Source organism: Penaeus chinensis, chromosome 35, assembly GCF_019202785.1.
Source record: "Penaeus chinensis breed Huanghai No. 1 chromosome 35, ASM1920278v2, whole genome shotgun sequence".
Taxonomy (NCBI): Eukaryota; Metazoa; Arthropoda; class Malacostraca; order Decapoda; family Penaeidae; genus Penaeus; species Penaeus chinensis.
The window spans coordinates 25,853,624-25,865,366 of record NC_061853.1 but is presented as its reverse complement, the minus strand read 5'-3'; the positions used below and the strand labels follow the sequence as shown (position 1 = coordinate 25,865,366).

Below are 11,743 nucleotides of genomic sequence, written 5' to 3'. Positions count from 1 at the left end.
TTTGGGAGCATTTTCTTTAGAGGAGATACTCGTTTTGTCATCCAGACTCGTTGGAGGTCGTGGTTGAAGGATGGATAGCCCGTGGCCAATATCCGATTGGTACGAGGAAGCGGAACTGGCACACAATGTTAATAAGGAGGTAGAATTTTTGTTTTTTTTTAAACTCTCAGCCCCCGTTTTCTTCTTGTTCTTCCTCTTCGTCAAAATATCTTGATGACATCTTAGTTTTTTTCTGTCCTTGTCCTTGTTTCTTTGGACATTGAATTAGTAGATTCAGTGGCTATATATTTTTAAAATTCTCTTTTATGCCAAGTCTACCAGTTTTTCATTTAGTGTATTTGGTAAATAATTACGACTGTAGTAGTCATCCTTCTCTTATGATGTTCAGTAGTATTATACCTCATTTTTAGTCTTATTTTATTGTCTTCTTATATTGCATTGGATTTTACAAAACCTACTTTTTTATAATGATAATTAGGAGTATAAAAATGCCATATAGGTATGTAGATATCCATATACACTTTCTTTATGAGTGTTAAAAATTTAGGTGTAGATGCATTGGAATATAGGCCTATACCGAAATGTATGCACTTGTAAATGTCTTTATTCAATAGCTAATTAACTATTTTTTTTCAACTTTTGCCTTCTTGATTGATTACAGAAGTTGAAGGATATTTTTATCTGTTAAACTTAAATATTTCTGTATTGAAAAGTAATTTAATTACTTCATAAAGCTATAACTTCTTTAGAAAGTATTAGATAACCTGTTGTTTCTGGTTATCATAATATTAAAACCATATACTTTTTCAGATATTAAATTTTGACATCTATTTTCTTGTGGGCTAACCTTTTTATGCTTCATAATCAGGTTTAGATTTTTTCCAATAATGTGCTTTGGTTCATTATACTTTTCAGATTTGAAAAATAATACTTAAAAAGATTAAACTGGCGAAGGAAGCTTTGTTTATTTATTATTATAAAAACTATTAGTAATTCTAACTTATGGGTATATTGCTTGAAAACTGTTCATGAAGAAAAAAATAAAAACAATTATTTGTGTCAGTAATATCATCTTTCATCTATTTGATAGTATTTTCAAACCTTGTGAACTCATGATTACTAAACTAACTTTCCCAAGCATGCAATATTTTATAAGTTGTGGAAGTAAATCGAAAAATAGATTTTCTTGTATCAACTCTTGCAATAGAAACATATGCTGTTAAGTTGAATAGGCAAAGTTATCCTCTCAGAAGAGATATTTTTTTTTAGATAGAAAGCATCATTATTCAGTCAAGACATGTTCAGACTTTTTCACATCTGTACTCTGGGCTTTGTAGTCTTCATATTTCCTTTACTTAACTGCAGGTGGTGCATGTAACATACGGGACCATGGAGGCGGCACGGGAAGCAGCCCAGCGACTCAATGGATACAACTTAGAAGGCGGAGTTTTGCGTGTAGATCGCTTAATGGACCGCAGGCGTGGACCAAGGGGTGCCATGGGTGGTGGAGCAATGGGTGGCCGCATGGGAGTCCCAGGAGCAACTTCACCTTCCCAGCGACACACAGACTTCCCCCTCCGCATCCTTGTCCTCAGTGAAATGGTTGGCGCTATCATTGGCCGCCAGGGAGCCACCATTAGGACAATCACACAGCAGGTAACTTTGAAGTTTGTAGTATGTTCTTCTTAGCCTCTTTTTTTTTTTTCTGGTCTCTCTCTCTTCTGTAATGCTTTAAAGCAATCTAAAGTCTAGTCCTGTGTTTGTATTGATTATATTGTAGGTTATTAAGCTTTCAGTGTTGTTAAATGTCAAAAATCATAAAGTATTCAGAATGCATCAGACCTTTTACAGTAACCTTAATGTGGCATTTAATAATTCTTCCTGAAAGTTTTTTTTACAGTGATGAATATGGTACATTATATTTGAAATTGAATCAACTTTGATTGCTATAGCATTCCAAAATGGAAAAGAGAATCGACAGGTTTCTGTTAATTAAATTTTTGGACTTCAGGTTGTCAGTGGAATTGATTTTCTGAAATGTGACATTTCAATTTTTTTTTTTTTTTTCAGACGCGCGCCAGAGTAGATGTTCACAGGAAAGACAATGCAGGCTCTCTGGAAAAAGCCATCACCATCTACGGTAACCCAGAGAACTGCACTAATGCCTGTAAACGAATACTAGAAGTTATGCAAGAGGAAGCAAATAACACAAACAAGGGGTTTGTTCCAAATTGTTCTTTTGTGTTGCTGTAACCATATTTTTATGAATGTCATACATAGTGTGTGAAGTAGTGAATGCAGGCATTAAAGAAGAAAAATAGATAATATACACTTATCTTACAAAGTTTACCAAGAGTTCGTTGCTTTATTTTTTTCTGTCTTGTATTTACAACCATTGTAGACTTTAATCTTAACTTGAGGAGAATAAGTAACATTTAATTACTATTTTAGTTCATATGTTTCCTAATGATAGAGCAGTTATCATTCAGCCTATATGTATTTAAAGTATACATATAATTTTTGTAGCTACATATTCATATATATAATATTTGGCATTTCTATATTAAGTTTCAAGGTACAAGGTTTTGTTTGGATTTTATATACTATGACAATCATATCAGTAACAAAATTTGATAACAGATAGGGAAAAATAGAAAGAAAACCCTTTTGATCATGTAACTAGGTAATTATTTCAACGTTTAACCAGCAGTCTTTCAATATGTCTTTGGTATATAGTCCTTTTTTATTTTCCAAAGATAATGCACACCAGGAAAGGGCAGTTTCACAGAACTCTAGGGTCATTTTTTGCCGATGTTGACAAACTCTTGCTTGAACAAGATCATACTTTTTAAGATCAATTCTGTAGATCTTGCTGAACTTTTTTCTGCAATACTGATTGCCATGTTTGAGTATATAATCTTAATGAATATAGTAAAGTAAAAAATTCAGTTATGTTCAACTGGCATGTTCTAATATTTCTTATAGGCTGTTTACTCAAGTAAAACAAAATAAATATATAAAAAATAATAGTAATTGACTATTATTTAGATGTAAGACTCATTGTGCCATAGATTTATTTTTCTACTGTGACAAGATGATTAAAATAGCTGTGATTAATGATTTCATGAATTTGTTGAATAACACCAAATGCTGTTGGTACATTATTCAGATATTATCACAATGAAATAACCTTGTTCTGCTCATTTTCCTCTTCTTTCATATTTATGACCATCCCACTATAATTACTGGATGACTGACTGGGTGCTTGTCCATAAAATAAAATATATAAACATAAACAGATAAATCTCTTGGACTTCTGTTATAACATGTAACTAGTTTTTTCAACTGTTGCAAACTTATTAATTATGGTTCATTAAAGTTTTCTTTATTGTATCCATATGACAAGCAGTTTGTTTTAATAGATACCTCCATAATATTTTGTTATTTTAGGAAGATCATTCTCATTGGGTATTTTACTCCAGCTTTTAACCATAATTGATCATAAGAAGATTAAAACATGCAACAATTCACATGTCCCAGTACCAGCAAGTAGTTGAATAGATTGAGAATTTAGTTATCACTCTAAGTATGAGATAGCATTTATATGTTAGAGGAGGAGTGGCTAGTGGCTAGTGCACTTGTTGAGTGTTCTAGTAGTGTGATCCAGTGAAATATGACTGTCAAAGCCATATTTTGTTTGTTTGCTTTTCTTTTCTCTTTTCTTTTTTTCCTTTATTTCTTTTTTCTTTTTCTTTTTTTTTTTCATTCTCTCTCTTTATTTTTCTTATTTTCTTTCTTCTTATTTTCTTTTTCTTTTTCATATTTTCTTCTTTTTTTCTCATTCTTTTTCTTTCTTTCTTTCTTTCAATTAAGAATGAATTACATAGTATACTGATGTAGTTTGATCATCTGTAATTTATCTTCAATGGTACATATTGTTTTAAAATGTAATTTGAGAGAAACCAAAATTTTCAGAGCTAGGTTCTTTATATTTTATTAGAGTATCTTTTGTAATGACCAGATAAACTTTCCTTTTCATTTCTTGTACTTTGTTGTATTTGTATGTTGGTATACGGTTTTACTGAAGTATAATCAGGAAATTACATGATTAAAAAACAAAGATTAATACCCCATACATATATCAGTTCTTCATTGATTTATAGGATGCATAAATGACACATGTCACAAGTAAGTTCAGTGAGTTAGATCTAGAATATGTTGGTGACAACAACATACACTTTTCTAAACCATTCTGTTGTGACTCTCCCTAAATACAGCCAGGAGATTCAGATGTATACTCGTGTGTATGTGTGCACATAATAACAGACAATATTCCACTCATATCACGATTACTCTTCCTTGCAGAGAGGTACCCCTGAAGATTCTCGCTCACAACAACTTGATTGGCCGCATCATCGGAAAAGGAGGAACAACCATCAAGAAAATCATGGACGATACTAGCACCAAGATCACAGTCTCCAGTATCAATGATATCAATAGCTTCAACTTAGAAAGAATCATTACTATAAAGGTATGGTTTGTGGAGTTAAAGGAAGGGTTGTTAATATAATATGGGAAGTGGCATTTAAAGGGAGGTTAAGTCATGGGAAGGAGTTGTAAAAAAAAAAAAAAATATGAAGCTTCAAAGATTAATTTTTATTCAGGAATACTGTTCCCATTAATTCTTATTGTCTTACATAATAAGTGCACAACCCTGCATCCATTAGCAAACCTCTCTACAGAGTACTTGGCATGACAAATTATATTGTTTTCTTCCCATTTTTTTCTTATTGTGTTTGAAAGAAATATGTACTGAGAGGTGATTGAATATTGATATATCGGTTATTTAGCATTGTATTGTTATATTTTCAGTGGCTAGGGATTAGTTAAAATAGGCTCAAAATTGCTTGTTTGAGAATGTATTTTTAATATTTAAGTAGTCAGCATAATAAATACTGAAGAAAAATATATTTTGACACTCAGTAGGCATTGCATACAAGTTCTTTCTTTTTTTTTCTTTTTTTTTTCAAAAGAACTAAAGCTGAAAAATGGTTGTGTAAACTTGTGTTGATTCAGAAAACAAACATAGTAGAAATTTTAAAAACTTGAGAGGATTTCACACTATGGACATCCCTACAAATATTGAACAATACAGTAAAATGGGAATCATATGTGTAGCTTGGAAGTATTTACCGTAATACTTGTCATAAGCCATTTAGGAACGAGGTATATTGGAAACTAAATCATAGATCAGTGTTTGGATAAAGTAATGTTGCCATCGCATTTAAGGAGTCGGGGTTTTAGTCATCTTAGTCTTGATAACTGAAACATGTTCTGATATTTCTACATTGGCTTAATATTATGTATTTGTTCATTTTTAATTTGTAAAGTTAATGGGAATATGTATATTATCTATATAACTTTGGATTACCATGCGTTTATACCAATTTGCTAAATTATTATAAATTTGTAACCATTCCCCTGACTAACTAAAAAGGAGTAGATAGGATGCTTGATTGAGGATGGAATGTATTGTGCTCTTTAGCTCTTATACTAGTTGAAGTTTTATTTATGCATTTTTTTCTTACTGTTATTTTTGAGAAAAAATACACTAAATGACTTGTGTTTCTTTGCAGGGTAATATTGAAGATATAGCACAGGCTGAGAACATGATCAGTTCTCGCCTCAGGAACAGTTACGAGAGTGACTTGCAAGCATTCGCTCCCCAGAGTGCCATGTTCCCTGGCCTGCATCCAATGGCCATGATGTCAACAGTAGGTTTTGGCCTTCCTCGAGGAGGTGGTGCAGCTGGTAGTATGGGCATGTATGGTTCTTCTCCTGCTTCCTATCCACCACTCTATCCCACGCCTATTCCTGGCCAGCAAGGCTCTCACGCTTCAGAGGTTTGTGAGGTAAGATATGCAGCACCAGATTTCCCGGTCTAACCAGAAAATACTTCCGTTATTCCAGGAATGGAAATAGTTACAGGTTATTCTCTCTCTGCTTTAAATAATTGTGCTTTATTTATTTTGTTTTTACAGGAAATGGCATATCTATACATCCCTAACTCTGCTGTTGGTGCCATTATTGGGACTAAGGGGTCACATATCCGTAACATTATCCGATTTAGTGGAGCATCCGTAAAGATCGCCCCACTTGAGGACGATGGGCGACCCACAGAGCAGACGGAAAGAAAAGTAACCATAGTAGGGACACCAGAAGCTCAGTGGAAGGTAAGGGTCTTAGAAGCAGTTCTCCAACTTTTGAGTATTTGTCAAAAATGGTTTCAACAGAGCTCTTGCATGCATCTCCCTAGGGTTGGTAGTATAAAACAAACTGATCACCAACCCAAAGAGAATTTTGGCAAGATTTATGGGCCTGAAAACATAATCTTGTTTTTCTATGCCATTCCTTTAATGTATTGAATTACATACATTGTGACTGTTCACTGAAATGAAGGCTAATGGTTGAATTCTCATCTTCTTTAGGCACAGTTCCTGATCTTTGAGAAGATTCGTGAAGAGGGCTATGGTGTAGGAGTGGAGGATGTACGACTAACTGTAGAGATTATTGTACCGTCATCACAGGTGAGTGTTGTGGGGAAAAAAATTCTGTCTATAGATTTTGTTTGCTTATTTTTAAGGACATCGCATGTATTGTTTATATGATGTGGTCATTCTCTAATTCTTAGATCTGACAAGTTTAAGATACCTTGTTATTTTGTAAGGTGAGCTTATAATAAGCATGTATAGAACTTTTATTATTTAGCTTTAATCTGTCATTTGCAGGTTGGACGCATAATTGGTAAAGGTGGTCAAAATGTGCGTGATCTCCAGCGCCAGACAGGTTCGGTGATTAAGCTTCCCCAACAAGGAACCACAACTTCAGAAGAAACAACCGTCCACATCTTAGGCCCCTTCTTCTCTGTACAGGTAGGTTGTTCAGGGAAACTTCATATTAGAAAGGAATTAAATTTAACAAAGAGAAGGTTTGTGTGTTTTGCTTACCTTCTCTTTTTTAATGTTTAATTACTCTACTAATGATATATGTTACCCTAAGGGCTAATTTCTGTAGTCTTATTAAAAGCCAAATACTTTTCTAATTACAGTCAGCCCAGCGTCGCATCAGAGCTATCATCCAGATGTCAACCGCCCCCAGCAGCGGGAGGGGCAGTCGCGGACCCACAACATCACGGGTGCAGTGAGGTCACGACTAGAGAAACGACATCGTAACAAAGTCCCGCCCACACGCCAGCACCACGCCCCAAGCGACATACCAAAGAGACGGAGATATTGGAGCTTAGGACTGACTGGGTGTGTCGGCGGCCTCGATCACTTGACCTCGCTTGCTTGCTTGTTTTGCCTCTGGGGCCCAGGCCGGCTGACCTGAGCTTGACCAACGCATCACAGATCTCAGGGGGATTGTCTGAAGAGTAGAGTATTAGCATTGTAGCTGTTGGATTGATTTGCGTTGATGTATATGTAGGGTCTTGTTTTGTTTATCATAGACTATGATTTTGTTTACAGCGGATGTGAAATGCTTCTAGTGATTGCCTTTAAAAAAAGATATTCAGGTAATACCTTTGTCGTTATACAATGAGTGTGATGTGTACTAGTACTGCCCGTCACCCTCCCTGGGCCCCAGACATGAGTTGTGACAAAGGTGCATCAAGTAACTGAGAGACCGTTGTGTTGTGTAGTGCCCAAGCCACATGTGCGCAAATGATGTGTGCATGGAGGCATATGTGTGCATCTGTAAATGTGCACCTGAGGCTCCTGTGTTGAGTTCTGACCCCCTGTGTACACCTGCTGGCCGCACCAGTCAATTTCGCGGCCAGCTGAGGCGAGTCATGGTACACCAGGCAACCTTAAGCCCAGTGGCCCACGTTGAAGTGGTGTTGTCTGCTCGTCTAGTTAGTGTGGGCACTGCTGATATCAGGGCTCCGCTGTTTAGTTAACTAGTACAAAAGTTTGTGGAATATAATGGACCATTGTTATAATATGGTCTTTTTTGTACGCAAAGTTATAGCAAAGTTTATTTTTGATACATTGTTGGAGCAATTTTTTGTTAAATTTTTTTTAATGAAGGAAAATAGTTTAAATGTAGCATGGAAAATGCTATACAATAAAAGCCTTGTGAGCACTCTCCACATACCACCTCTCTTCAGGTCAGTAGACCCTAGGCTGACTCTACGGGGGACTTGGCATGCGCTCAAGTACCAACGTTTCCGCTACTCCAAAAAGGTGGACACCATACCACAGTTCCACAAGGAAGTTTGAAATGTTAATTACAGGGGATCAAAATTCCGAACTCACAAAACAAAACAATGTATGCAAAACAGGAAATGATGTATACTCTAGATGAAATGCCCACTGATTTTGTAGTACCATGAACATTGAAATACTTCACTCAGGTGACTCTAGAAGATGATTGATGCAGCACAGGCCTGCCGCGCGCTGCGTCTGTGAACGTGGAGTGGGGACGGGGACACTCCTCCCCCACGCCACCTGAGCTACCTCACTCCTACACCAGTTGTTATCCTACAGCACCTCAGCAATTCCTGCCAGATTCCATACTGTTTGTGTTTTCCTATATAAGCCTCAAGTTTTTTCTCATATATAATGTTGATGGAAGCACCAGAGATACTAATCAGTTTTGCATTGTACTAAGGGGGAATGGTTGCAATGTTTGCCTATATATGGTATGGATAGGATCAGTACAGGGGCACTTCTTGCAAGATAAAAACAAATAGTTTAGCTTTGCAGTAAGGTGTCAGCTTGCGGATATGAAGTGGATGTAAAGTTCAAAAGTAAGTCCTACAAAAACCCAGATGATCCTCTCCTTTACCAATGCGTGTGATAGTCTGTTGTGTGTCTGCATGAGTGTTCTGGCCATGGCTATCGCTGTACCTAATTTCTCGGTTGATTCACACATAGGACTTGCTGAGATGCTGTGGGATTGAGATCCTCTGCTGTCTGCTTCCCATGTCAAAAGTGTTAAATGCTTCGAGTGCAAAACAAAGCTTGATCGAAACAGGAACAAAAATGTACAAAGTCCGTTTTCTATTAATCACATTTAGATATCACAAAAAATCTTATTGCAAATTATTATTCTTGGTCATTTGCAAAACTTCAAAACTAGCCACAACAAAAAAGCAACTGGACAAGACAAAGCGATGCCGCGAAAACCTTCTAGCCCCGCTAAGCTTAACTTGTACCCTAGTATTTTATGCTTTTAAGTGTGGAGCAACAGAAGACCCGCAATTCTTGGTGCCTGACTTGATATCAGCAGGACTTCTTCATCTCAGACTGGCTTGAAATGTGATTGGCTGTGCTAAGCATACACGTTGTTATCGGATTGGTTGACTTGTTTTCCAAAGCCAGGTTGACATCAAGTTGTGTTCTCTTAAGAGTTGTGCAGCAAGGTCTAGCAGAGATCCACTGGTGGTAGGTGCGTTCCATGTAGACGCTGTTTGATGATTATGATTATTAAAAAAATCTATTCTGCCTGTATTCCCACTGGACTGTATATGATACAATTGGTGATTATGATCCATGAATACTACGTCAATAAGGTTCAGTAACCCCTTTTTTTCATAGAGAAATTTAAGGCCATATTGAAGTAATATCCAGATTTCAAAATCACCAATAGTACAACAGTGTCGTCTGATTATAAAACAGCACTTGGTTTTTGCGCTAGTGTATGTAACAGTCTCCTCACTGGATAACCTTTCAGATGACAGGTTCCGGGGCCCTCTGTCTGGATGTTTGGAGAAAAGTAATGAAAGGAAACTATTATTACATTGTTATAGTAAGGATCAAATTTGTTTATACCTCCCTACATGGAAATATAACCTTTTTTTACATTTTAATACAGCACATTTAAAGTTTGGCTCAGTATGACAAAATTACAATATTATTAAAAAGAAACGTTTCTGTAAGTATTCAGACAAAGGGTTCCTCACATAGTACTCTTCAAGTTTGTTTAGCTGTTATGTTTAGATTATGTATGAGGACTTCTTACCCATCATGGTTCACTTCTTGGAATTAGTTGTGCAGCACTTGAAAACTTCCGGGTGGAAAGAAAGGAAAAAACGGTCAGATTCATTTTTTCAGTTCTATTCTGCATACAGGAATCTTTGTTCTTAATAATCACCGGTTTTATTTGATTTTATTTTCTAAAACTTATTTATCATTTATGTTCAGTAGTTGATACTTGCCCATGCATCACCACAGAACCAATTAATTCCTTTTTGCCTTTAAATGCCATGTTAAGAAAAAGAATTGTCTTTTGCTGCTACTATTTTCTTTCCACTCGCTGGTGCAGGGGAGACGTCGTGGATGCAGCTCTCGCGTGCGACGATTGCAAGCAGACACGTGCATGCGCAGCTGTCCTGTTAACTGAGCAGAGGCACGAGCAGCTGTTGTTGCGACCTCTCCCTCTGTGGGCAGTGGGCGCGGGCGGTTCGAGTATGGGTGTGGCAAGGGCGCCTGTAATATATTGTGAGAGCTATGATGGCCTTTGCCGGACTCGCACTCCACCGTCCCCGCCCGAGCCATGCTGAGGGATCCCATGTTCCAAGGGTCCCACATCTGGTCTAAGGGTATCCAAGACAAGCCAGCCACTCCCACTTGGTTGCAATCTAAAACGAAATTGGAACGTATATGCATTTGCTTTTCTTTCATTATTAATTTTCATTTCTTTCCCTCTCTTTCAACCAATTGAAAATGAAATGGCTTGAGTAATGTTCGATACGATACATAGTGGATCTAAGGCTATGTATTATTTATGTAATTGAAGTAACTGGGTGGAAGTGGTCGGCTGTTGTCATGTGCGGGCTACCTGTGTCTTGCGTGGTAGCTGTATATTCTGATAATGGTAGCCAGGCAGACACTTGGTAACCCAGACCAGAGGATCCTATCTGCCTCCTAACAGGCACTCATAACCCCTTTCCCTAAGGTGCCTCTGTGACCCCCAAACAATCCCCAAAACCTCTCTGGCCAATCGGTCCCTGCGTGGTCTCCATTGGTTAGCTCGTCTGACCACTTAACCCTCAAGAAAGCACCACTCGGCCCCATCATCCACTGTAGGATGTCTCCGTAGCAGCTGTAGGCCTACGTGGTTCAAGTCAACCCGCTGTCGCCCCCCCCCCCCCCTACTCTCTCGACCCCCCGACCAGACCCAACTGCCACGACAACCACTTGGCCTGTGTGCGTCCACCTCCTGGACTTCCCGGCGGCGCCTCCATGTACAAAGCATCTACCACCCGCCTCCCCCGCACCTCCCACCGTGTGCCTAGTGCCGCTGTCGACGTCGCAGGGGGCGTACCTGAGCCGCGTCACTACTACCATTACTACTACAACAACTGTATTAATATTACAGCAACAACCACCACCGCCACCCTGGGCCGACCTGGAGGGGGCATCCTACCAACCAACCAACCAATTAAAACCATATTTCATAAATAATAATAAAAACTTTGCCTCGGGATGGGAGAGAATCTCCGTCTGTCAGGCGTTGCCACCATCACACCGCAAACCACCGCCTCGAACACCACATCCACCACATTTGGGTACCAGCCACCGCTTCTCCTCTCTACTGGTTCAAGTAATAAACAATTTCAGGTTATGTGAGCACTTTCTTTATCCTTTACAAACCTGTTGTCGACTTCTCTTGGCAAAGGAAAGAAAGAAAATACAAAAATACGCGTTCAGGTGCAATGCAGGAAATAAACTGTATCGCT

At 37.9% G+C, this 11,743-nt stretch overlaps 1 protein-coding gene across 1 annotated transcript in view; it reads left to right on the top strand.

Moving 5' to 3' along the window:
- The window catches only part of LOC125044164 (insulin-like growth factor 2 mRNA-binding protein 1), an 11,743-nt gene extending 115 nt beyond the window's left edge, over positions 1 to 11,628 (top strand). Inside the window, exons 1-9 of the mRNA XM_047640616.1 lie at positions 1 to 139; positions 1,366 to 1,656; positions 2,071 to 2,219; positions 4,366 to 4,531; positions 5,637 to 5,912; positions 6,042 to 6,233; positions 6,489 to 6,587; positions 6,789 to 6,932; positions 7,109 to 11,628. The exon at positions 1 to 139 is cut by the window's left edge and continues 115 nt beyond it. Of these exons, the coding sequence (XP_047496572.1) occupies positions 71 to 139; positions 1,366 to 1,656; positions 2,071 to 2,219; positions 4,366 to 4,531; positions 5,637 to 5,912; positions 6,042 to 6,233; positions 6,489 to 6,587; positions 6,789 to 6,932; positions 7,109 to 7,204 (1,482 nt within the window). The 5' untranslated portion in view covers positions 1 to 70 and the 3' untranslated portion in view covers positions 7,205 to 11,628. The remainder of the gene's footprint in view (positions 140 to 1,365; positions 1,657 to 2,070; positions 2,220 to 4,365; positions 4,532 to 5,636; positions 5,913 to 6,041; positions 6,234 to 6,488; positions 6,588 to 6,788; positions 6,933 to 7,108) is intronic.
- The last annotated feature ends 115 nt before the right edge of the window (positions 11,629 to 11,743 follow it).